Source organism: Triturus cristatus, chromosome 4_2 (assembly GCF_964204655.1).
Source record: "Triturus cristatus chromosome 4_2, aTriCri1.1, whole genome shotgun sequence".
NCBI classification, from domain to species: domain Eukaryota; kingdom Metazoa; phylum Chordata; class Amphibia; order Caudata; family Salamandridae; genus Triturus; species Triturus cristatus.
The window spans coordinates 91,858,192-91,885,601 of NC_140586.1; the positions used below are offsets into that span (position 1 = coordinate 91,858,192).

The 27,410-nt window shown below is 46.0% G+C and overlaps 1 protein-coding gene across 1 annotated transcript in view; it reads left to right on the plus strand.

Moving 5' to 3' along the window:
• The window catches only part of NACC1 (nucleus accumbens associated 1), a 49,222-nt gene that overhangs the window by 12,178 nt on the left and 9,634 nt on the right, over positions 1–27,410 (plus strand). The window contains exons 2-4 of the mRNA XM_085600701.1: positions 12,232–13,127; positions 17,658–17,834; positions 21,756–21,861. Of these exons, the coding sequence (XP_085456827.1) occupies positions 12,260–13,127; positions 17,658–17,834; positions 21,756–21,861 (1,151 nt within the window). The 5' untranslated portion in view covers positions 12,232–12,259. The remainder of the gene's footprint in view (positions 1–12,231; positions 13,128–17,657; positions 17,835–21,755; positions 21,862–27,410) is intronic.

The following is a 27,410-nucleotide window of genomic DNA, read 5'->3' on the forward strand; positions in this document are numbered from 1 at the left end:
GCGTTTCAGCCTCCAGCGTATATATATATTATCTAACGCTCCAAGTCTCTGCCAATGGATCCCGCACTCATGAGCGGATGCCGGTCCTGCGGCGGCAGTGCCGCTCGTACACTTCAGCTCCCCACAAAAGTAGAAACGACCAGCACTCGTGTTACTATAAAGCGAAAAAAGAAATTAAAAAAACAAATGCGTTTTGGCAATCTTTTCTTCATCCATGTCGGCGGCCCCAACGTCGCAGCGACCTTTAAACACTTGATTCAAACACTCATTAGAAAACGGACAAGTTCATTATACAATTCTATGGGCGGCATCTTAGAACATGTTGTGAGACACAGTGTTAGACTCTCAAAAACTACATTACTCGTTCAAATACCAATTTCATTCAGCAATTCATCTTGCAAATGTAATCAAAATCAGCGAGTATAACTTAAATTAAATTTAAGCACATACTATGTACAGCATTTACATTCTATACATTAACTGCAATATTGCTATGTACATATTAACACGCTAATTTCTGTGGGGACTATTCCGTTCGTTATATTTCTAGCGCTCAATGCATTACCGCGTTCTCTATTTAGGGATCAAAACTGAAATCGCCCTGGATGGGCTTTTAATAGTATCAAAATTGATTAGAACCGTCTGTAGCAGGTAGTTGATCTTACTATCCCCTCTCATGATTTATACCATGTTGTACAGTACTGTTATAATGCCCTTAATGGGCCTACTGTTGTCACACAGGATGTTATGCTTGCCCCCATCTCTAACACGTTCTCGATTGGCCCGACTAGTCAAACGGAGCAGTTATGTTCCTAAATGCACAGCGTGTTCCTCCCCACTATTCAAGCCTCCTGGAAATTTGCTTTGGAGGTCTATAATGAATCTAGATTCAAGCTTCCTGAGTCTCTTCTCCCTGTCCCCTCCTCTAACATCTCTGGGGACATGGTCTAGGCAGTGAAACACTGTGTCTCACAACATGTTCTAAGCTTGAAGGCAAGATTGATGATTCTTTGCTTTCAAAATAAAATGTTCACAAACATGCAAGTAGGAAAAAAAGTTTTGCTAAATTACTTTGACATTTTAGGTACCATTTCTTTGCAGCATTAGTAAGTGAAATGTGTTTATACATGCTAATATTTCCCAAAAATATTCATAATGGAAAATCAATGTAATCTGTTTCAAAAAGATTATGGGAAACATAAAAATAAACAAGTGTTGGCAAAACCATTAAGTCGGACATTGGCGGTCAGCCTTTTGGTTTTGTCAATGCGTGTCTTGTTCTGGCATGGTTTTTGTAAAACTTTGTTGTAGGAGCTGCCGTGCCCTCACCATTATAGCAAATGACAAAATGAAAAAAAAATGTGGGTCTCAACAAGCACACATTGCGAAAGTAGTACGTGGCACTGAACACAATTTGTGTGCTGATTTTCTTCTTGTGAAAGAGCAGAATGCCGTCAACCGGAAGCTAGCCTGTGGAGAAAGGAATAGACTTTCTATAAAAACAAAAGATCTTGATTAGCACCAGACCTAAATAGATGCCCAATTCTTTAAAAGAAAGTCACAAAAGTGCATCCATGGTATATGCCGTTCCATTAGTACAGATTTACTGCTTTCATGAATTCACTAGAATGTATGGAAGTAGGCCAGGGGATCATATTCCTAAACAATATTTGTGAACTCCATTTTAGCACGAGCAAATATTCATGTGTAGATTTCCTCATGCGAAAATTTGTTGAGCGTTTACAAGTTCACTTTCTCTCCATCCACTTTTTTCCCAACCCTGGAGTAAGTTTTACTCCTGCGCTTATCAATGAGTAAATTTCAAACCTTTCTACATTGGGAAAAGATTTGAGAAGAGTTGGTGAAAAACATGCATGTTAGTAGGTATGCACATACTCCAAAGGGCATTCTAACCCTGGAACTATTGCTTACTGCTACCTCCAATGCCAGTATGCAGATCTGCAGAAAAGTGGCAAAATAAGGGAATTGCTAGTTTTCAGACTCTACTATAGTATCATCCCTGGCATAATCAGAGAGGCTATTATCCAAGGTCTTGCATAAGGAGATTTCTGTCATAATTTGTCATCACACTACATGTCACCAAAGGGGCATGTGGATTTTGTTACAGGACAAGTAGATTTAAGAAGCAACCTGTCCCATGGGCAAGTAGATATTTTATAAAATTCCACACCCCTGGGCCCTGCAGCTTACTTTCCCTATTGCGCACCAACACGTGCATTATTTGAATTTTTTTTTCCTGAGGTGACCATGTTCCATCTTGGAATGCATTTTCGAAAAAGCATAATAAAACCAGTCATAGATTGCTGCTGGGCAACATGCACATGCATTGAGTCACCTGAAATTAATTTTCTTTTGCTTAGCCCCTTCGGTGCCACGCCCTTTCCCCCTCCTGTGCCGGGCGTTCCACACGCGGGTGGGGTTCATGACGAGATAGTCTCGTCATGGAGCATGGTCGCGCTGTGCCCATGATGAGACTATCTCGTCATGGGCACAGAAGAGGTTAAAAAAAAAAAAAAAAATCCAAGATGGCCTCAATTCATGTGTGTACACATATGTCGGGGACTTATTAAAAAAAATGTATTCTTAATTTTATTCTTACTTTATCTAGATAGCAATTGGCCATCTCGGAATGGTAAAAACAAGCATTGTCAAATCCAGTAGGTTTATTGAGCAGGACTTACAGGCTGTAGCAGTGCTGTTTATTATGGACCTTTCAGAGTTATCAGTGGTTGAAGATTTGAACACACATGTGGAAATTCACTTTTATAACTTTGTCCCAATGCACATCGGTCTAGAGACTGATGTTCATTTAGTTTGGTAAAACTAATTTATTGAAAGTGGGTTGAAGGGCTAAATTACAGCCTGTCAAAGAAGCCTCTTTATCAGGTTAGGTAATTAGCATATTTTGCATTGTCTTAAGTTGTGAGCAGGTGTTTTGCAGGTGTAGGCTAACATGTATATATGATTTGTTGGGGATTAACCGAATAATAAGTGTGGAAAGCGTTTTTGTAGTTTCATGATATTTGTAAGAATGGTTTGTATATGTGAAGGTGTTTATGAGGGTGGGGGGGTCAAGTGTGCATTGGAATTGGAGCTATGTATGCTTAAGCATCAGAGTTATGTATTGGTCCTGTGTACGCGTCGGTTTGGAAGTGGGGTGCGTGCAACCCTTTTTTTCAAACCTCAGAAATCTAGGTCACCCTAAAATGGGGGCACCGGTGTGCCACGATGCTCAGACGTGAGTCCCTTGCTCTCCATGCCACTGGAATCAGGCTATCCTGGCTGACGAGGGCTGAAAGCCCGAAACCGGTCCTAGGATGCTTGTTTCCAGTCCAGGGAGGACCTGGCTTGGCAGTTCGGGCTGGACTGTTCCCATGGGGCACAGGGTCAAGACTGATTTGCATATGGCTGGGTTCAAACTGGAATGGCATGTTGAGCAAAAAAACGATGGATTTAGGCCCAGATCTCTGTACTGGGGTGAATGTATGACATTGTTCTGCATTCTGTCCATCAATTGTTGTTTTTGCATTTGCCACGATTCAAGGGTCTGTAAAAATGTATTCACGGGCATAAGAACTGGTAGACTTTGTGTGCTTGTGGCAGGCTCTCAATTTCGTTGATTCTTGCAGTGGATTGATTGGCCAGTCTCCTCCCGAGTCTAGAGGTTTCGGTGAGCTGGCAGAGCGGGGTTGGTCAGTTCTTAAGTAACGGGTGTCTTGCAGGGGTGTATGGAGGTGCATTGACAGGGCTATCTATGGTGGCCGCAGTGCTGGAGCAGCAGGTTTGCTGGTAGTTGGGCTGAGTGTGCACTGTCATATTCGTGCTCGTCACGGTACTGGAATAACAGGTGTGCTTCAGGATAGAGCTCGCATGCTTTTGAGGGTACTAGTTTGGTTACCATACTGAAAGAACGGTTGTGTTGTGTAGTAAATGAAAGAAGCTCCACGCGCATGGAGGGCGCGAGACACCCACTGCCGCATGTTGCCAGTTCGGATGGTAGTGTAGAGGCAGTACTGTATGTATGCCCCAGTACTGGAGAAATTAGGTGTGCTGCAGGTTGGGTGAATAATTCCTGTGTCCAAGTTTCCACTTTTGAATTTTTGAAGAGCCCTTGTCGGGCGCCTTGGTGTACACCCCCTGCCGGTGCTGCTCCCTGCGCCATGCCGCCGACCGGCGCTTGTGGTCCACTGCCTGGGAGTGAAATCTGGGGCAGGAGCTTCCCGCAGTCTGAGTGTTTGAAGCAGGCGGCTCATTAGCATAACTGCAAAACAAAGGCAGTCTGGCTGGTGCAGCAGAGAGGTGCGGTGTCTGACGGGTGCTGGCGGGGGCGTCTGTCCTCCTTCACCCCCGTTAACCCCTCACTCTGGAGGCCTGGCGCCTCCCCCCGCCCCTGACCCGCACTGCAGTGTCTCCCTCCCTGTCTCGTGTGTCAGTAGCTCCTTGGTTACCTCCGAGCTGCCTTTCTGAATACTTAATTCTCCTGCCACTGTTTACTCTGTCTGTGGCACAGCCCTGCCCAGACACACTGCAGCTGCCTGCTTTTGTGTCTGTCTGCTGACTCTGCGAGGACCGCGCCTCCCCCACTGCTCGCTAGATCACCAATGCACCATCCCCACCCCACAAATGTAAGGTTTTTAAGGTTCTCCTCCTGGTGCGGAGGCAGACCCCCCACCCTCCAGTTAGGTAAAAATGCCTGCGCTCAAAAAGCCTGCAATGCCTTTTTTTTAATGTTATTTGAGCAGTTTTTCAATCCTTGCAAATGCGAGAGTATAGAGGGGCTGCCTGCATTTTCCATGGGTGGAGTTCGTCTGTACACCCATCAAGGGGCAGGCGCTGTCCTGCTCAGCCCAATAGCAATTGAACTCTTGCGGCCCTCAGCCCCAGATGGAGGTGCAATGGGAGAGCGCTTTGGCGTGACCAGTTCTGGTAAAGCAGACCGCACCGCAGGTCAAGGATCGAGATGTATTTTCAGGGCTGTTTGCGGTTCCCAAAGCTGGCTGAGAACCGACGGCTGCGCGCCAGAATGGAGATCCATAGCAGGAGCTGTGAGCCCTCTACTTGAACAGAAGGGGGCGCTGCAGGGGTCTGCGTTGAGATGCGTTGGCGGAGCCGAGTGTGACTGCCAATAACTGATTTGCCGAAAGTGCTGTAGGTGCTAATATTGATACAGCTGGCGTTGCTTTTCTGGCCTTTTCTGTGCACCATGGGGTGCAGTACACCTGATGGGACCGTCGGTTACCACTGGTATCCCACTGACGCAACGCTATTGCATTCCAGTTAGACCACCACACTCCTTCCTCCCTTTGGACAATTGACTGCCTAAAGGTATGGAGGGCGACCTTTCAGGGGTCGATGAGGGTCGTCGTAAAGTGTTTGGAACTGAGGCACTCGATGACGCAAGGAGTTCTACTTCAGGAGCTCGTTGTCCAAACAGAGCTTAGTTTCTTATGGAGAGAGAACCGCCCATTTGAATGGAGTAAAGCTGGGTAGTTAAAATCATGGACCACACTGAAGCCAGAAGATCCTAGCATCTCCTATGGCTGAGATACAGCCGAGAGCACTTGTAACGCCCTGCAATGTGACTTTCCTTGGGCGTTATGCTCGGAGCTAATCCAAGGAGACCTCTGCTATATTTGTGAACCCTCCGGTGTAGTAAGACCTGTTTAGCCAGTCAAAAGGGGAGACGTGCCAGGCTTGCGACAGTGTATTATGTTGGCCATGATACAAACCAGCCCGCCCCCTTTCCTAATTTCTTTGCGATTCTTTGTGCAAGGATGGTGGGCCCATTCGGATCAGGGGTGGTGGTTTAGTGTGCTGACAGGCACGTTTTTCGTCTAAACTGTTTCAAGAGTATATAGTCCAACACAGGAAGACTGCTGGTGCGGGAGTGGGTCCAGGACTGAAACCAGTGGTCGTTAAGATTTTCAGTTGGTCACCCCCCAAGGGAGTGAGGGCACCACCTGGACCTAATGGTTCACCCATTGGAACCGAAGAACTGGGAATTGTAGTGTAGGACCAAGTACAACTTTAATCACACAAAGGTGATGGGAACAATTCTTGCAAATAGTCTAAACACTGGCACCTGTTCGGGGTAGCAGTAGTTTTTCACCCAAGACTGCCTTATGCATCAGTACTGAACTTGCTCCAACAGTCTATCCTGAACTACCAAGTGAGCCCCCTCCAGAAAGGACTCGCCAGTCACATACAGCTTGGATCCTATGGCACAGTGAGCAAGGGACCCATCTCTGGGCATACCAGTGGGCACTTAGGGCATGACATCGATCACATAAAGGCTGATGGAAGGAATGCTTGTAAATAGTCTAACGACTGGCAATTACTTGGGGTAGAATTCCAACACATTGTTTTTCGCCCACTGTACCACTCTAGGCAAAGACCTGTAGACAATATATCTGAAACTGGCTAAATGCAATATTAAAAAGATTCTTGATTTAAAGGGTGACCAGGTGCCATCAAAGAACACTATCATAAGGCCTGAAATCGAAGGTGAAAACCACTTGTGTCCCTCCGAAGACCCTGCATTATTCCTGGCCTGCTCAGTAGATGCCACGCCCTCCTCTTCCAGTTTCACACTCTAAGGCCAGGAGCACTTATTTTCAAGTCCTCGACCTCGACATATGCTCTTCAGTTTATTCTGTGTTGTTGACTTTCAAGAACCTTGAAATCCTGGCTGGCTTAATTTGTCAAAAGACTACAGGGAGTTAGGCCTTATCTTTCGTCCTCCAGACCGAACACCTGCATCTCCTCACACATCTCGTACTGCAGCTTACAATTCTTTAAAGACCCGTCTCAGCAGCAGGTCTTCCTATGTTCCTAGGCCTGGTCCCTTTTTAAAGAGGGAAATGACAACCAGTAGAGTCCTCTCTCTGGTAAATGGTTCTCCGGGCTGATAAATAGTCTCGTTTTGAAGTTCAACATACAGTAACTGGCTAAATGGGGTAGCATTTACCCTCGCTTTATTGCAGTGGTGGGAAGCCATGTGCAACCAAAGTGGGAGCCTTGTTCAAAACTCATCCACTCCGAACAGAATACTTTTTCTGGGTAATTTACGTTGTTTCTGGAAAGACCAAGAAGAGGCTGATAGCAACTGGTCAAGATTAGCTTTGACAGAAACTAGACTCACTCAGGTAAGCAAGGCACTGCTCAACGTAACACACATGGGGTGGGCAGACTGTGGCTGGCAGACAATATTCTTCAAACCCAGTAGACAGCAACTTGTACAGGTACTTGGTGGCAGACTGCTGTTGCAGGCGCGCGGAGATCGTCATGCCGTTAAGGAGGGACAGAGACAACCTGATTGGCAGTAGTTGTACAAGAAACACACATAAAGTATCCAAAATACGTACTTGGCAGGAAGGAGGAGATGGGTGCTGCACAGATTTTCTAGTGAATGGTCCAAAGTATACTTCTTCTTCGGGGGTGAGCAAGTACTCCCATAAACCATACTCTGCTGATGCTAACCTCCATCCGTCTCAACATAGCCTGGATAAAGTAGCTGGACCTCAAGAATACAACGTCACATGAAGTTATGAGAGAGGTTAGTACAGTGTATAAAATTACACAGCGTTGCTGCCCAGTTAAATTATCGATGAAACCTGTAACCCGGGCTACAAGGAAAGTAGGGCCAACAACAGACTTGCCAATTTACCATAGATGCACTGTTAATTTGTCTGGCACCCTTCACCATGACAGCAAAGAACACCTAAGTGTTCCCCCGGGCGGTGACATTGGCCACTGTGCCTCATGTTACCTCTAGTCTGTTAATGCAATAAGCCCTCCGGAGTTATGTTTCCGCACTGGGGCGTGCTGACACCTTTTTCATTTAATATAATTTTAACTGCCTCATTTTGCATCCCTGTAAATAAAGCCATATTCTTTGCATATGGGATATTGATTTTTTATTTTAACTTGGTCATGCTGACACTGAGTTTATTACCCACTATCATTAAGCCTTAATTGCTTAACTTCGCCTAATTACCCAGCTCTATGGGCATGCGTCACCTTTGGACAGTACTCGCCCAGGACGCTGCCCAGGAGCAAGTGACTGCCACAGGCCTCAAAGAAAAAGCCTTGCAGCAGTCCTGTCCTAAAAAACTGAATAATGCACTTAAACCTCCACAGCCATTGGAAGTTTCTAACTCCTGCAAACATTACGACCCGGCCCCCCCCCCCCGCCCACGCGTTCGCTGTAAATACAGGTAGCCTATAAATGTATGACCAGAATATGCACTGTTACACAACATGTTCTTCCATATGCACCAGGGTTCCATCTGCAGGGCCTCCAACATGATCCAGGCACAAACACGACCTCCGCTGTACACAGCTGGTAAGAATGCTCCCTAAATTATGCTGGTGACTTATTTTCGAACAGCCACCTTATCTCCGTTGAACAGGTCCAAACAGACTTTGACCTCCCGGCTGGGCAGTTTTTCACCTGCCGCCAACTCCATATCACGTGTGTACTATGATCCACCAGAGACGAAGAACGCCCAAAATACACTGTACTGCAAGTGCTCCCCACCATTGGAGAAGGCGGTCACTTGATCACATGGCTCTATAGGGCGATCCACGGCCACATCAGCATCTCCCTGGGACCCCTCTCCATTAAATGGGAAGATGATATAGGGAGGGTGCTGAACGATACAGAATGGACCCAAGTACTGGCGTTACCCCATACCGTCTCGAGAAATGGTAGGTAAAAAATATCCAATTCCATATCCTCCATGGCGCATACTTGACCCCGCACAACCGCTATTTCCCTACAGCGGACTTGCACTCTCCCTGCTGTAACTCTGGAGATACGGTTCTCCAACACATGCTATGGTCCTACTCCGCCCTGATAACCTACTGGCAAAATATCTGTGCCATAGTTCGGGTGGTCACCAAGCTCACTGACATATACACTTGAGAGGCATGTGCCCTTGGTATTTTTAAACGCAGAGAGAAACACATTGTCCGCACACGTTTCGTTGGTCTGGCCCTATTGCTGGCCAAGAGAACACTCCCACTGCACTGGAAGGCCCCCGCCACTCCACCATTAGTTGATTGGCGGGATGAGGTATGCAAATGGACAGCTGAAGGGACTGCTCTCTGCTATGAAGATAGCAACACAAAGAGATGATGGACGGAATGCTGAACATTGTCAAACAGTCACCCTCAGTCACAGAGTCCCCAGGCGTGGGTCCCCTGCTTACCATGCCTCTGGAGCCAAGCTCCCCTAGCTGATAAAGGGTTATACCCTGCAACCCGTCCTAGGATGCTTGTTTCCGGTCCCGGAAGAACCTGGCCTGGTAGTTCAGGCTGGACTGTTCCCATGGGGAGCAGGGTCAAGACTGATTTGCATATGGCTGTGTCCAAACTGGAATGGTGTGGTGAGCAAAAACATTACGCTATACCGGGGTTGAATGTTTCACATTGTTCAGCATTCTATCCATCAATTGTTCTTTTAGCATTTGTTGTTCCGCTGAGAATAGGCACGCCACATCGGCAGGCATCCCATATCCCCAGAGTGGGACACTCTGCTGACACAGTTCCTACATTTTATATCCCAAGATGATCTCCCTCTGTGAATGTACCACCCCAACACTTCCACTCCATAAATCCTCCACATGCACTACCCTTATAGCTATACACACGTCCTATCTGCCCTTCTGCACATTATTGCCCACCCTCTCCAGCCCTTACTACACTATCCCAAGAAGGGCCTACCCTGCCATACTACCCTCCTATGCCGTGACCAAACTGCCACATGCCCTACAGACCATTAGCCAGTTCTCATACACTGTGTCTCACTCCGAACCCACCCCTCCCCCAGTTCTAGTTATGTTTTTTGCATTACCACTTACTTATACTCCTTAACACCAGTGAAACTATGCTGCTGTTTGTATCACACAAAACCATTGTGCCTCGGTGTCACATAATACAATCTGTTTTCCTAAATAATTCCTTGCTGATTTCACTGTAAAGCTGTGTTTTACAATGCAAAATTTGAATAAAAATATTTATTTGAAAATAATGCTGCTAGAAATTTCTTGTCTACTACTCTGCATACATATGCACTAACAGTGTCGTGTGTTTCATGCATGGCCCATTGTAGTTTTCCCTATGTTAGCCTAATTGTGCTCGTTATCGGCCTCATTTTCCCTTGCACACATTATTATATAAACAGGCTGGCTTTTGTGCTATATTGTACTTTCACACGGAACCTGCATATGTCTTCGTGTTCTGTTCTTTTCCCGGGATTTGGTCTGAACATCATAGACAAGGTCAAACAACAATGTACCTTGTTATTCTTTCTGGCAAGGCACTAGTACCTAGACATAACACAGAAATTCAGCTGTTGTTTATGTGCACACGTCTTGTCATATAGATGAGCACAGCAGCCAAAAACACACACATGGAATGAGAGTTCAGAGACAAGATTGCTGCTTCTGCTGAGATGTAGAGCGTCTATCTGTGTATGCTAAGGTAGGAGGTCTGCCAAAAATACCAGAGATTTTTATATTTAACCATTTAGCTTCAGTAGCTGGGGAGGGGCGTTTAGGCTACTCTGATCTATATAATGGCAGGGCTTTTAATGGTATACAGTTTATTAACCATCCTAACAGTATTTTTAGTATGCATTTGTTTTCTAATTGTGGCACGAATACTACATTTCAGAGTACAATAGTTTAAATAAATATTTTAAACTTCCTTTGCATATCATGGTTATCTTATTATGGGCAAATTTGAGTGAGAGAGCAAAGGGGTGTGTCTAGTTACTGTGATTCCTGAGAGGGTCGACAGTGTTGTGTTCTGGGCTGCCAATTCACTTGCCCTCCTAACCTTACCACAGAAACAAGTGTGGCACTATAACTAGTCAGACTCTAGCTAATGGAGCCTGAGGTGGTATGGTGGTTCAGTTCCTACGTGCTGATGTTTTATGGTCCCAAGCACAGTTCTGTTCCAGACAAGATCCCTGCAACAGTACAGTGCCACTGGGATACATTACAGTCACTATGCAAGTAATTTGCTTTGTGGATAGCAACACCGCTCACAAGACATATCATGTGGATTGTGCAGACCTTACTTATTGAAGAGGTGAAACCTGTCCTTTGTACTAATGCATGTTGTTGCTGCTTGACAATGTAACATATAGTACGGGTCATGAACATTGCCCTGTAGTTGATACATAGTATTACAGAAAGAGTAAATTCTGTTCCCTGTGTACTGTTAAAAACTTTGCTGAGCTGTTAACCACTAGAGACATTTCCTGCAAACGAGGTGGGTGTGTTCGATGCCACCTACACTACTGTGCCTGGAGTCATTACAGGGCAGTTAACCTATTTACAGATTATTTTAGGTTCAACTCTCAGCTTCCACTTCTCCAATATTGTTTTCTGCCATCTGTCCTCTGATCCCCAATGCCCTCCACGACTCACAATTAGCATATCCTTTCCAGATGTGGTAACCTGGTATGATGTTGTGGGTGGCTACTCTGGCTCCTTGAGAAATGTTTTTCGCCTTGCTTCACCCAGTGCTTAATTTGATCAAATAAATAAATGCCTATAAGCGACAGGGGCCAAAAGGTTTCTTAGGAGCCCACTGCTAAATTCTCTGGTTGCAGAGTATCAAGTTTGCCTGGTTTTGATACCATATCAAGCCTCTTTCTTTCACCATCATATACTTAGTCTCTTTTATCTCTCTTGCGTGCTCTTTTTCATCTGACTTCTCAGCTTGTCACTGTTTTCCTTTTATTCTCTTTCTTTCTCCCCGGTCTGATGCACGGAATTGAAGTCTGATGATGGAAATAAGTCCCAGTCTCAAAAACTAGTGCCGGTGCCCATCTTCTGCAATTACCAGCATTAAAACCCCCCACTTGTTTTACCATTCTCTTAAGTAAAATTCCTCCAAACTACTCTGTTCTGTGATCAGAGGGAAACATAGTAGCGATTTTTTTTTTGTGTACATTTGAGTTCTAGCTACATGTTCTGGCAAATTTCCTACGCGGAGCTTGGAAGTATTTTCTTCTCATGGCTTAGCTTCTGTCTAATAGATCAGAAGGTTTGAGAACAAATATTGAGTCTTTTTCTTTTTCCTGAGGCAGCCATTGGGTTCTAAGGAGATATAGGGTTCGTGTAAGTTTCTGCTTATGTGGTAAGTGCATGTCTAACTCTTCTTCTCTTTCTTCTCCCTTACCCCTTCCCTCTCCAGCTCCGAGGCTGTCTCTCGTGAGGCCACCATGGCTCAGACGCTCCAGATGGAGATACCCAACTTCGGTAACAGCATCCTTGAGTGTCTGAATGAGCAGCGTCTGCAGGGTCTATACTGTGATGTGTCTGTGGTGGTGAAGGGCCATGCCTTCAAAGCCCACCGAGCGGTGTTGGCAGCCAGCAGTTCTTACTTCCGGGACATTTTCAACAGCAGTAAGAGCGCAGTGGTGGAGCTACCAGCCGCAGTGCAGCCTCAGTCCTTCCAGCAGATTTTGACCTTCTGTTACACTGGCCGCCTCAGCATGAATGTTGGGGACCAGTTCCTGCTGATGTACACAGCTGGCTTCCTGCAGATCCAGGAGATCATGGAGAAGGGCACTGAGTTCTTCCTGAAGGTCAGTTCCCCCAGCTGTGACTCCCAGGGCTTGCACGGAGAGGAAACTCCCTGTTCAGAGCCACAGAGTCCTGTAGCTCAGACTTCCACACGGACCTCTAGCACTACCCCCATGCCCTTAGTATCCCGTGTCAAGACTGAGCAGCAGGAGACTTCAGAGTCTGTCCAGTGCACACCTGTGGCAAAGCGGCTGTGGGACAGTGGACAGAAGGAGGGCAATGGAAACCGGAAAATGCCCCGCTTTTCCCAGGAACCCACCAGCGGAAACCGGCAGGCGGTGGCAGCAGCGGCATCTGTGGCTGCCCCAGCAGCTGGCAGTGGGCCTAGCACATCGGATAGGACGAGCCCTGGTACCTCCAGTGCCTACACAAGTGACAGTCCCAGCTCGTACCACAACGAGGAGGATGAGGAGGAAGACATAGCAGAGGAAGGTACAGACGAGCAGTACCGGCAGATCTGTAACATGTACACAATGTACAGTATGATGAACGTGAACCAGGCAGGTAAGGCAAACTGTGCCGGGCACCGGCATGTTACACAGTGGGGACTGTAGGAAGACCAAGCATATCCCCATTAAGAAGGGTCGTCGTGAGTACACTGTAATGCTACTTTGGAATAGTGGGCTTTGGGATTAAATGCTGCTTTGGTGTATGGTAAGTTGGAGTCGGGTGAGGGGTGTTGAGGGTTTGTGGGACCTCTGTCAGTGTTGTGCAGCAAGCCTAGCTATTTCTGGAATATTGTTATAAAATATAGTAAGTGCTTGTTCAGTTTGCCATTTAAATGTCAGTTATTCAAGAAATACTGCATGCAGTTAGCCCTTGAGATATGTTGTATCCTTTCAGTCTGTTCATGCATGGACCCAACTCATCCAGTCATCGAAACATGATTATTTCAATAAAAAATCGCTATCCAAGATGGGATGCTACTGGTGTAAGTAAGCAAGAAAAATTCCCTATGCCCCTTAACCCAAAACATGGGGCATCTGAGCACGTGCAAGACAACATTTGTCTGGACAGATGATCACCATGATCATCATTGATAGTCATTCAATCACTCTGGCATGCTGCGGTTGGAGCAGTAGCGCAAGACATGACCTATTTTGACCTATAATTAGAGGCCAAGTGCATGTGCTCCAGTCTTTAGAGAGTTGCCACATTCGGAATTTCCCCCTGGGCGTTCTGGTTCCATCCACCAACATGTTGGTGCTTTTAAACAAGTCATCCAAGATAATTTGTCAAATAAATAAAGCATCTTCACCAGTCCTAAAAGATGCATTTATATTTTTCCTTCAAAAAGTGATGTACCTCGATAAATGAAGATCTAATGCTTTTGCTTCAATCGCTAGACTAGAAGCAACTGAACGTACCTTTCAAGTTGTGGCATATCTCCACAAATCCCTTAAAACCTGGTGTATCTGTTTTGATAACCCAAGACCAAACCAATCTCCACAAATCATTGATGATCTGAAGGATCTGCTTTAATAATCCGAGGAGTCTCAGTGACTTCTTCTGAGATAGGACACATCTGCTCTGATAATCAGGGACTGGATGCATCTCTACAAATCTCAATGTGTCCTATGCAGCCATATGGGCAAACACAGTAACTAGCTACAAAAATATGGCATTTAAAACATTAAAATGTAGACAAGGAATAGGAAGACCAAACAAAAGTTGCTATCTGCCATATTAACTGATTTCACCCAATTCCACCGTCAAACATTTGCACTCAAACCTGCCAGGAGTAGATTTGAAATTGTAGTTTAACATAGTCTTAAAATATTTGGAAGAAAAAGTGGTTGTTTTTTGGAGCTTTTACTTGGCTGGTACTTGTGCCTGTTTTCCATTTTTGTTGTCCTGTTTTAATGTAACCCCACTGTCCATGACATAACACACCACCTTTCATAATCAGAATCCAACATGGCACTTGCCTCCCAAGATAGCAAGCAACTGGTCTGATATCCTGATCCTCCAAGACACAGTGAAACTGATGTAACAATGTACATGGTACATTTGGACAGTTTCTCCAAGACATAACTCATCTGGTCTGATTGTCCAAGGTGTGATGCACCATTACAAATCTGCTAAGACATGATGAAACTCTCCTCTCAATGCAAGGTCTCAAACATTTGTCCAAACAGATTACCTGATATGATTTTTCAAGACATGACACACCTGCTCTGATGATCCAAGACAAGATGCTTATGGATAAAATCTCCAAGAATCGATGCAGCTAGTCAGAGCTCCAAAGCATGATGCATCTTGACGACTTCTGTCGAACTGACACATCCAGTTCCATAAGTCAAAGCATGACCATGTCTAAAATGCAAGGTGCGTTGTATAAATGTAGAAATGTGTTCACGTGTATCATATTCTAGTTTCACTTCCAGATCACTTGTCGGCTCTGTGAGTGCAGATCACTCCAAGGCCTGCCATTTTAACTCTGTCAGGCAACTTCTACTCATCTCTACTGTTTTTCCACAGTTTTGTTTGTTATTCTTAGATCCGACTTGCATGACAGTACCAACAATAGGGATGCTCTTCTCTTCTATGTCAGTTCCCTCAACACAGAGTTTTTGTTGGAGTTCCTGGTCTTATGCCTTGTGCGTGACTGTGTGTAGTATAATATATTCACCCCCCCTTCCAAAAGTCCTGGCTGCTTGGTTCTACGGTGGGGATAGTTCCTTTCCGTTTCTTGCCCATACGCAGTTTTTTTCACTGCAAGTGCACAATTACTCCCATGGGCGTCTGCAGGGGGGGCAAGGAGGGGCGCTTGCCTCTCCCCACCCCCCGGAGCGGCCCTCCTTGCCCCCCCCCCCTGCGGATGCCCATGCTTTTACGGACGCCTTTTGTCCGTGATTCTGGGCCCTGCAGGGAGCAGAGCTGTTCCCTGCCAGAGGCCTCAACTCCCTGATGGGGGGGGGGGGCCTCACACTCCTCCTCGCAGCCCCTCCCGCCTTATCACAAACAGAATGACATTGGCCAGTTTGAGCTGCGTGCCACAAGCACGAGTGGTTAGGTCTGGACACCAAGACTTTCTTTTAACACTGTGTAGCCTGAGAGCAAGGGGTCTTCTGAATGAAGTTCTGGGGGGAGTCGATGCATTATCCTCCCAAGTCAAAAATTGAGGTTGCAGCATAGCCCGAATTTCAGATCCCACTAAAACGTACACAGACTCATGTCAATAACATATCTATCTGCCAGTATGCACCCTATCTTGTCTGGCAGGACGTCCCGACCCTGTGTTTCACTGCCTCATAACCCCCTGTACCCCACTCCCCGCGCTCACTGCCTTATATCCCTCTGTACCCCACACCAGGCGCTCACTGCCACAACATATTCCTCTATACCCCACACCTCGTGCTCACTGCCACAACATATCCCTCTGTACCCCGCCCTCACTGCCACATATCCCTCTGTATCCCACTCCTCACACTCAATGCCTGATCGCTCACTTTACTCTGCCATTTATCTTCTACGTGTTCTCTCCCCTTCCACTCGTTCTACCACTGTTCACCTCCTTACTTCTTTTAGTACCTTACTCCTTTCTCAATACCTCTACTTCTTTTCCTCTTCAGTAACATCTCTCTGACACATCTCCGCACTTCCTTTATATCCACGCACCCCTCTACCTCACCTGTCTACCTCAGTCTTTATTATATTATTCCCGATTCCTCAGCTGTCTCTACCTGTCTCTGACACACCTCTCCCTCTCTCTACCTGGCCCTCTCACGTTCTACGACTGTGTTATTCTCCCCTCTTCAGCTTTGATTTACCTGTCTCTGCTCCTGAATCTTTTTCTTCTACACCTCACTTCTTTGTCTACCCTTCACCCCTCGTTACCCTTCTGTTTGTCTCCCTACGGTCTTTACCCGACCCACCTGTCAGTGCCTCTTCCCATTTTGCCTCCCTCCCTCACAGCGCTCTCCTAGCATGCATCTGTTTGTCCCCTCACCACCATGCCTGCCTCTACCCCTCCATACCTTTATAACCAGCCTAACTTTCTACCTTCCTGTTATTCCTGGTAGTGAACTTTTCATTTCACCACTCCGGTTGTATTACCTACGCATTCAAATTGAGTAGGTCATTGCTGTGCTCCCAACCCGACATCGAGACCCAGTCCCCCAGCCTCTCAACATGCCCAGATATAACAACAAGTATTACGCCACACCCCTTCATTTGCCAGGTTAGCCCCTCCCACCCCAGAAAGATTTCTGCGGATGCCCATGACTATTCCCCTTTCTATCATGCAGTTTCAGTGCTCCACATCAACTTAATAAGAAGCAGATCTGTATAGAAAACCCCCAAAAATCTGGCTGTATGTGATTGAAGCAATAGATCAGCCATTCCTGGAGGTCTAAAGTACTGCTGTGTGCACCACCGCTTCTTCAGCCACGGAAGGACACTGAATAAAACGAGATGCTCCTATCAGGCAGGCTCTGAGGTGCAGACCTGGTGCCTGGCAGGTTAGAGTTGGTAGATCTTGCATATGTCTATATATACATAAATAAAAACCGGATGTAGACAGATTGCCTGTCTGCTAATGGGCACAATGGGTGATCTTCCAGGTTAATGATTGTAGGCTCAAGATGGGCACTGCTATGCCAGTGGAGGCATGCAGACTGAATGCTCCACTGAAGTAGCTGCGCCATGAGGAAATGGTGACCTTCTTGTGAAGTGGTGAATGGCAGAGTGGAAAATCAATATTTTGAGAATGTTACAACTTTAAAGCACATTAAGTATTATTATTCCACAAGACTAAGTACCAGGAGGTAACTTACTGATGCATTACAACAATTCAGGGAATGACCCTGAAAGATGGGTAGATGTAGCGACCCAAATTGATCCCAGTAATAAATTCCATTCATGATCTTTGGAGTCGTCATGGTCACACACAGGAGTCCGACTGGATTCCAGTTTTGAAGTAATTTGTGGACTAGTCCTGTGTTTGATTGGAGTGGGGTGCATGGAAAAACTATCCCCTTGATAACGCCTTCCCAAGCCCTAATAATCCCTTCTTGCGCTCTTTCCCCGCAGCAGAGAAAGTGGAGGCCTTGCCAGAACAGAGTTCCGGTTCTGACTCCAGGAATCGAATACGGGTCAGACAAGACTTGGCCTCTCTGCCGGCAGAGCTCATCAGCCAGATTGGGAACCGGTGCCACCCGAAACTGTACGAGGAGGGAGATCCTGCTGAGAAGCTTGAGCTTGTTATAGGTGCGTACCGGAACTGGCATTGCCACTTGAGGCTGGTGGAAACTGGGGTGCTGAGAAGCTTGAGCTTGTTACAGGTGCGTACCGGAACTGGCATTGCCACTTGAGGCTGGTGGAAACTGGGGTGCTGAGAAGCTTGAGCTTGTTATAGGTACGTACCGGAACTGGCATTGCCACTTGAGGCTGGTGGAAACTGGGGTGCTGAGAAGCTTGAGCTTGTTATAGGTACGTACCGGAACTGGCATTGCCACTTGAGGCTGGTGGAAACTGGGGTGCTGAGAAGCTTGAGCTTGTTATAGGTAAGTACCGGAACTGGCATTGCCACTTGAGGCTGGTGGCAACTGGGGTGCTGAGAAGCTTGAGCTTGTTATAGGTGCGTACCGGAACTGGCATTACCACTTGAGGCTGGTGGAAACTGGGGTGCTGAGAAGCTTGAGCTTGTTATAGGTACGTACCGGAACTGTGGCATTACCACTTGAGGCTGATGGAAACTGGGGTGCTGAGAAGCTTGAACTTGTTATAGGTACGTACCGGAACTGGCATTGCCACTTGAGGCTGGTAGAAACTAGGGTGCTGAGAAGCTTGAGCTTGTTATAGGTGCGTACCAAAACTGTGGCATTGCCACTTGAGGCTGGTGGAAACTGGGGTGCTGAGAAGCTTGAGCTTGTTATAGGTGCGTACCGGAACTGGCATTGCCACTTGAGGCTGGTGGAAACTGGGGTGCTGAGAAGCTTGAGCTTGTTATAGGTGCGTACCGGAACTGGCATTGCCACTTGAGGCTGGTGGAAACTGGGGTGCTGAGAAGCTTGAGCTTGTTATAGGTGCGTACCTTAACTGGCATTGCCACTTGAGGCTGGTGGAAACTGGGGTGCTGAGAAGCTTGAGCTTGTTATAGGTACGTACCAGAACTGTGGCATAACCACTTGAGGCTGGTGGAAACTGGGGTGCTGAGAAGCTTGAGCTTGTTATAGGTGCGTACCGGAACTGGCATTGCCACTTGAGGCTGGTGGAAACTGGGGTGCTGAGAAGCTTGAGCTTGTTATAGGTGGGTAACGGAACTGGCATTGCCACTTGAGGCTGGTGGAAACTGGGGTGCTGAGAAGCTTAAGCTTGTTATAGGTACGTACCGGAACTGGCATTGCCACTTGAGGCTGGTGGAAACTGGGGTGCTGAGAAGCTTGAGCTTGTTATAGGTGCGTACCGGAACTGTGGCATTATCACGTGAGGCTGGTGGAAACTGGGGTGCTGAGAAGCTTGAGCTTGTTATAGGTGCGTACCGGAACTGGCATTGCCACTTGAGGCTGGTGGAAACTGGGGTGCTGAGAAGCTTGAGCTTGTTATAGGTGCGTACCGGAACTGGCATTGCCACTTGAGGCTGGTGGAAACTGGGGTGCTGAGAAGCTTGAGCTTGTTATAGGTACGTACCAGAACTGTGGCATAACCACTTGAGGCTGGTGGAAACTGGGGTGCTGAGAAGCTTGAGCTTGTTATAGGTGCGTACCGGAACTGGCATTGCCACTTGAGGCTGGTGGAAACTGGGGTGCTGAGAAGCTTGAGCTTGTTATAGGTGGGTAACGGAACTGGCATTGCCACTTGAGGCTGGTGGAAACTGGGGTGCTGAGAAGCTTAAGCTTGTTATAGGTGCGTACCGGAACTGGCATTGCCACTTGAGGCTGGTGGAAACTGGGGTGCTGAGAAGCTTGAGCTTGTTATAGGTGCGTACCGGAACTGGCATTGCCACTTGAGGCTGGTGGAAACTGGGGTGCTGAGAAGCTTGAGCTTGTTATTGGTGGGTAACGGAACTGGCATTGCCACTTGAGGCTGGTGGAAACTGGGGTGCTGAGAAGCTTAAGCTTGTTATAGGTGCGTACCGGAACTGGCATTGCCACTTGAGGCTGGTGGAAACTGGGGTGCTGAGAAGCTTGAGCTTGTTATAGGTGCGTACCGGAACTGTGGCATTATCACGTGAGGCTGGTGGAAACTGGGGTGCTGAGAAGCTTGAGCTTGTTATAGGTGCGTACCGGAACTGGCATTGCCACTTGAGGCTGGTGGAAACTGGGGTGCTGAGAAGCTTGAGCTTGTTATAGGTGCGTACCGGAACTGTGGCATTACCACGTGAGGCTGGTGGAAACTGGGGTGCTGAGAAGCTTGAGCTTGTTATAGGTGCGTACCGGAACTGGCATTGCCACTTGAGGCTGGTGGAAACTGGGGTGCTGAGAAGCTTGAGCTTGTTATAGGTGCGTACCGGAACTGGCATTGCCACTTGAGGCTGGTGGAAACTGGGGTGCTGAGAAGCTTGAGCTTGTTATAGGTGGGTAACGGAACTGGCATTGCCACTTGAGGCTGGTGGAAACTGGGGTGCTGAGAAGCTTAAGCTTGTTATAGGTGCGTACCGGAACTGGCATTGCCACTTGAGGCTGGTGGAAACTGGGGTGCTGAGAAGCTTGAGCTTGTTATAGGTGCGTACCGGAACTGTGGCATTATCACGTGAGGCTGGTGGAAACTGGGGTGCTGAGAAGCTTGAGCTTGTTATAGGTGCGTACCGGAACTGGCATTGCCACTTGAGGCTGGTGGAAACTGGGGTGCTGAGAAGCTTGAGCTTGTTATAGGTGCGTACCGGAACTGTGGCATTACCACGTGAGGCTGGTGGAAACTGGGGTGCTGAGAAGCTTGAGCTTGTTATAGGTGCGTACCGGAACTGGCATTGCCACTTGAGGCTGGTGGAAACTGGGGTGCTGAGAAGCTTGAGCTTGTTATAGGTGCGTACCGGAACTGGCATTGCCACTTGAGGCTGGTGGAAACTGGGGTGCACAGTCACACTTTTATTTTCATTAATACATGGCTTATAGAGCTGTTAAAAATGAAATGGTAAGGAATCTCCTTTCCTGTCTCACTGAGCTTTACTTGGAAAGTATGTCTTTCCTCTAATTGATTGGCATTAGTTGTGTTTGCCTCTGTTCGTCTTAACCGTCAAAAACCTAGACACATGTTTGTTATCCCCAAATAATGTGTACATTAGCAAGCACTGCCAAGTTCAGACCAGTGTTTTTACCAGTTTTTTTCTAAAAGCTAACATTGCATATTAAGATAGGGTGCCGCATGGACAGAAGTGAAAGCTGCCTTTGCAGGCAGGTAGGGTCGCATGGGGTAAGAGCGGGCAAGACTTCACAACTGCTGCAAAATGGATACCAACAGTGATGGTTAAACACCAACCTCTGCAGACAGCAGGAGGCTGGCTTGCCTTGCAACCAGAGAGCTATAGCACAGGCATCCGAGGTGAAGACGTCACTCGTGCATAGTGCATTAGGCGTACAGCACGAGCAGCATCAGTGGAGGGAACACACATGGATACTGCAGACAGCAAGAGTCTAAGCCTATCATAGAACCAGAACTGCGACACCACCAGCATCAATGATGAAGCTTCACTTGCACCCAGAACAGGTGCAACAGTGCAAGCTTCACCTACATCCTGATCACACACACACTTGCTGTAGTTCACTAGTACAGTTCAACCAGAACAGCTCCAGCCCAGGTCTCAAAGTTAAGAGTTTCACTTTAGCAGAACAGTGCAGTATTGGTAGCTGTGCATGCTGAAGAGGAGCAGTCCCGGCTTACCATGGAACCAAAGCCGCAACTTCATAGAGGTGCAGGTGGAACGCCCTTTGTTTATGCCTAAAAGATGCAGCACGAGTAGTAAGCTTCACACTATGCACATGAGCACGCACACTTGCAGCAGCTCGGGTACACGATTCAGCCACAACAGCGACAGCACATGGATCAAAGGCAAAATCTTCACTCTCGTAGAACAGGTACAGCATGGACCGCAGCAGGGCAAGCTTTCTAAAAGATGCAGAACAGATGCTTTTGGCTGGGGCAATTGGCTGAATAACTGTATTGCTCAGTAACCGCTGCTTATTCCAATAGGTACCAATGTGTTTATCACACGTGCTCAACTGATGAATTGCCATGTCAGTGCGGGAACACGTCACAAGGTGCTCCTGAGGCGACTCCTGGCATCATTTTTTGATCGGTAGGTATTTTTGCTTTACATTTTTCTGCCATCCTCTTTTCCACATGTTCTGTTTGTTCACATGCCTGGAGAAAAAATAATTTTATTTGTGTCCCATTCCTAGGTCAACTAGCGTTGTAGAAGCAAAAATACCATTACTTATCTTTTTCTTTCTGTCCAGAACCTTTTTACAAGTGCTAATGACTGACCGCCTCAGGCCTTCTTAGCTGGGTACTTAGGTGGGGAAGTTTACATTGAAGGCCAGATTTCGTAAACATAACACTATTCCTACTTGTTCTGCTGTAATTTATCAGTGTATCAATGTTCATTTAATGGAGATGTGTACTATAGTGCCTTCACACAGGTCTTCCCACCAAACCATCTGCAAAATTCATTCTTCTCTCTGTATTTATTGCACTTCTAGACTGCTACTTGCCATGCCAATGGAAAGCTCTTTCATTCTCTGTGAATGAATAAGAGTATGATTAGCCCCATCGCCCCACTTGCCAGGGCTTTGAATCCCTGTACACCCTGAATGGGGGGTGCAGACAGTCGGTCGTGCAGACTGTTGTTAATATTTAGACAAACATGCAGTTCCGGTACTACCACTAAAATAAGTATCCAGGATTAGCATCAACATGCCCTTCCTCTTTAGCAAGAAGCTGGCTCGTTCCCAAAACCGAATCCACGATTCCCTTCTTGATAATCTCCCCGCTTCTTCAGAAAACCCTCTCTTTAATCTCTGCACTGAGCGTAAAAAATGTTTTTTGTCTCTTTAGTGATACATGCGCAGGACAGACTTGTGCTCTAATGGATCATTGAGATTTTTGCAGCTTGGACCTCTCACCAAAACTTTAGACTTCTCCACAGTTTCAATCAACTTTTTTAAAACTATACAGTAATTGAGCTATGGTTCCAATGTTCTGTGATAACAAATCTATGTATAACTCTGGATAAATCAGACAAGCAATATGTTAAGAGTCAATTTTATTCCTTGAGTTTCAGAATGGTGATGAATGGTTGGAGGGCTCCAGTGTTGAATTTGTAAAAGAATGAGTGAGAGTGCTCAAAACTGTGGTCCAGGGCAGTTAAAAGTCAGCGCACCGATTAGCAAGGCTGCACAGTCTTCAATCCACTTTACGCCTTTCAAATCCACTTTCAGATACTCCTCTCTTGATCTCACTATTTTAGGTTCCTATTTTCTCCTTTTGAGACGTGTTTTCCTCTTTTCCTTCCTCCTTCCCATTTGTGTGTTTTTCCTCTCCTTCTCTCAGGAAAGGTCGGATAAGTGCCAGTCTTCAAAAATGAGTGTTGGGGCACCCCCTCCCCCCTACTCAAACTAAGCACTGGGGGCCTCACAGATGGGGAATTTTCAAGAAGTCAAAGGAGGACACGTTGCTACATATCACTGTTCTAGAATTGAGCGTGGTCGTACTGGGCCTCTAGGCCTTCGTGCCACCACTCTTAAACAAGACTGCCTTATTCAAGACTAATAAGACCTCCATGTATTACTTTGCAAAGTGCACACACCCCGAGTACACACAGCAATTATGGGACTGGGCCGTAGTAAACCAGGTGAATGTCACTGTGGAGCATGTACATAGTGTTCAGAATGACCCTGCAAATGCACTCAGTTCCTCTTTTTTGGACTGTCATGAATGTGAGCTCCACCAGGACCATCTGATGCATATCTTCAGCAAATGGGCTCCTCCAACCTTGCACATGTTCACCATCTCGCAATACAAGAAATACCTATTTTGTGCAAGCAGGGTACTAGCAACGAGGTTCCAAGGGTAACCCCTTCTCAATGGGGTGATCAAATTTCTTTGCTTAAGCTTTTGCACCATTCCTCCTCATTCCCAGAGTCCTGAGGAAGGTAGTTGGTGATATTGTCCTAGTTATGTCTGGTGTCTGAGTCTGATTTGGCTGTCCAGATGACCACCGATATTCCTGAAAGTCACAGATGCCTGCTTTCCAAGCACAGTGGCCAGATCCCACACCATGATCTGAAGTCACCAAGGCTGACTACCTGGGACCTGATCCATTGGAGACTGGATATCTAGGCATATCTCTAAACTCCAGGGATATACTGGATCAAGCATGAGCCCCAGCTATAACAAAACAAGCATTGGCATAGCCAATAGGTCTCGCCTTTGGGACCTTATAAGTGTTTAGCCATGCAACAGTTGCATAACTAAATACTTATAAGGTCCCAAAAGCGAGACCTATTGGCTATGCAAACAAACATCAAAGCGGCCGTACGGCCGCTAAAGTGAAAGTAATCGCGGTAAAGCGCGGCGCGCACACGCCCGCGCACATGCACTGTAGCTCCAGGCTGGCCTGGTAGCACTTTTTGGAGCCCTCTCAAAAGTCTCGCCAGACCAGCGCATGTGCTGGGTCAGGTGAGACCTAAACATATAGTAAGTGAAAATGCTACGGTATATGGTGTAAGTCTGTGGGGTTGAATCCGGTTTCAGTAAAGCCACGCCAGTTGCTACTGTGTCTCCTTCAGTTAATCGGCAATGATCTTAAATATTAATCTATACGGGTATACTTGGAAACAACCTCAAGATTCAAGAGGTCAGGTGACCCTTCACCCCCCTTTCATTTTAGTGAGAATCATGAAACAATTTGTGAATGGACTGTTTGGAGTTCCACCCGCCCCTAGATTCGGCGTCCGTATGTGCCATGGGGACTGAATACTGCCACCCTTCGAACCGATTTATAGCGCAAACTTCTATCATCTCTCTTGGAAGAAATCGCTCCTTGGGGCTCTAAGATCAGCGTGAACGGTAGCAGATCCTCAAGTTCTCACAATCGGCGAACCTTTCTTGCACTTCAGGAAGGACAATGTAACCTTAATCATTATTAAAAAAATTAATTCCCTAGGTTCTTTTTGGTCTTTCATCCAAACAAACCTGTCATTCTATGTTCCATTTTCCCAAATCCATCAACATCGGTCGAGAAGGTGCTGCATGCCCTGGATGTCTCCAGGTGCCTCATATTTTACATAGCCAAGACATTAGAATGACCAGATATTTGTCGCTTTTTGGAGCCAGGACAGAAGACGGCATCTTTTGAAATCGGGCATTGACCATTGGCTCTCAGTCTGCTTAGTATTCAGCGACAAGAAAGCAAAATAGCCCATCAGAGGGAAGGTGATGACGTATTCCACCAGAAGTTTGTCAATGACTGCTGCGCTCTATGCTGGAGTGGTGATTCCTGAGAGATGTCGAGCAGCATGGAGAGGCTACTGCAAAGTGATAGATTGAATCCTTGAAAACAAATCTCCCCCACTGGCAATCGCTCTGGGCAGCATCCCACAACGCCGTCATTCTTTTGCCATGCATGCCACTTAGACTAAACTCGGCCATATGCAAATTATTTTTGGTCCTGGCCCATTGAGAACTGTCCAATCCCAAAGTTCCAGACCACCCCTCCAGACCGGAACATAAGCAATCCCAGACCCATTTCAACCTTCATAGGTCTTGTCAAAGAAATTAGAAAGCTTTTGGTTGGTTGAATTAATATACATATAAAAAATTGAGATTATACAACCGTAACAATATTAGTAGGTCTCAATGTGTTTCATTGAACATGAGTAGCTCTCAGTACAGAAAAAGGTTGGAGACACCTGAGTTAGTACCTACTATAGAGGACTGGATTTCAGCTTTAGAGCTCCGAAACTTAAGAATCTTATGAAGCAGTCTCTTGAAGATTTTGTTTAAAGAGCTCTAGGCTTTCTTAAAATTAGGTTACAAGCACAAAACCGAACAAGTGATGAACGAGCAGACCATTCTCTGCAGAACAGGACGTTTTGTTTGTTCTCAGAGAACGCTTTTTGCAGGTTATAGATTCATATTTCGTCAAATTGATTCACATAATAGCGCTTGACTTCCTTTTGTATTATTAAAAAAATTAAGCTTAGTTATTCACATAAACAGTTCTTCATTCCTTGCTTCTGGTGTTGAATGTTTTATCCCATAGTCCTCACAACACCCTTCTGTACTCTTATTGTTACTTCCCACCCCTCGCAGCTTATCTGCAAGAGCGCAGCTTTAGATAGATTTTTGCTGGGATATAACTAATGACCAAACAGTAAAGGTTGTATGTACAGACCTTAGCACAGAACTGCTTTTATGGCGCAGGAGATGGTGCTTTTTCTGGAGGCCCACACACAGTCCCTGAGCTACTGCAAAGGGTCAAATGGCTGGTGCATGTTTCACTTCTGAATCCTATGGAAAGTAGATTAGGCAATGGCAAGTATTTTCCTTTAAATTCTGACACTTCTTTTTTCATTTTAAATTATGTTCACATTTTCTTTAGTCAAAACTAGTTAAAATAAAGCAGATCATTTGTAATTATTGGGAATCTTGAATACTGTATACATTTTTCTTAAATATCAGTTTGTTTCCTCCGGAATCGTTTCTTCTACATTTTAAAAACAATACTATTTTTCTCTAGGCAGTGAAGGTGTTATAGATACAAGTTAAAAATATTCCTAGAAATATACAATCCTAGTTTTCATCCTTTTTTGTAGTGGAGTGGTAAAGATTTTTTAATTTCATTAAAATTCATTGAGTAACTTGGGCCCTGGTCTACAAGCCAAATAAATATGCTGTCTGCGCATGAGGCATAGGGGACTAGATGAAAGAACCAGTTACTCACCATCTCAAGTTGAAGTCCCAACATTAATTGGGTGCATACATGACTTTTAAAATAATCGGGACCCGAGTATTCGAAGTCAAGCTCATTAATTAAATGGTCGTGAAAAACTGTTCATTAGGTGTTTCCTTAGAATCATTGAATCCGTGTCTTAACAGTACATATTGTGAATTTTGCTGGATTCCTAGTCTGAAACTCTTCAGTTTATTTGTGATGTGCGTTACTGGCAGCATACATTTTCCTAGACTGGTTTCATCTGGGGCATGCAAGTGTGTACCTGTGGATCACATCATTGGTAAGAATTGACATCTGCCTCAATAGGGAAACTTTGTGAGTTATGAGTGTGTAGATTTGCTTTCAGCAGTGGTGATAAAATAGTCAGGTTAAATTGTTCAAGCCCTTCCAAGAGGCGTCTAGAAAATTTTTTTTAGACCATGTAAATGCTTTTGGTATTCTCAGGAGCGATGTACTGCTCCACTTCAGCAGGGTGTATGTAGCTGCAGACCCCTATCGAGTATAGAGGAAATGCTTCTGGAGATAGGAAGCAGATCACTGGTAATGTAACCACTCTTAAATAGGACTTTGGAAGTATGGGGATGACCGGCTCCATTAGATATCAAAGAATCTCTCCAGCACAAGATGTGATGAGTATAATTGTAGTGTAAATGGTTCAATGCTCCTCTCTGCTGGGGTTTGGAGAAGCTGTGGATCCTGTCCATTGTTGAGGAATTCCTTCTGTAGAGTAATATGATGTGTTTATTACTATGACCGTAAATAGACCAAGGATCCTTTTGGCATGGTTAATGACAGTTAAGCTTCAGAATGTCAAGAATTGAGTAAATGTGTTGTACTTGTATAGCGCACTGTTACCCTAGGGTGTCCTGGCGCTGTACTCATACCGCTGT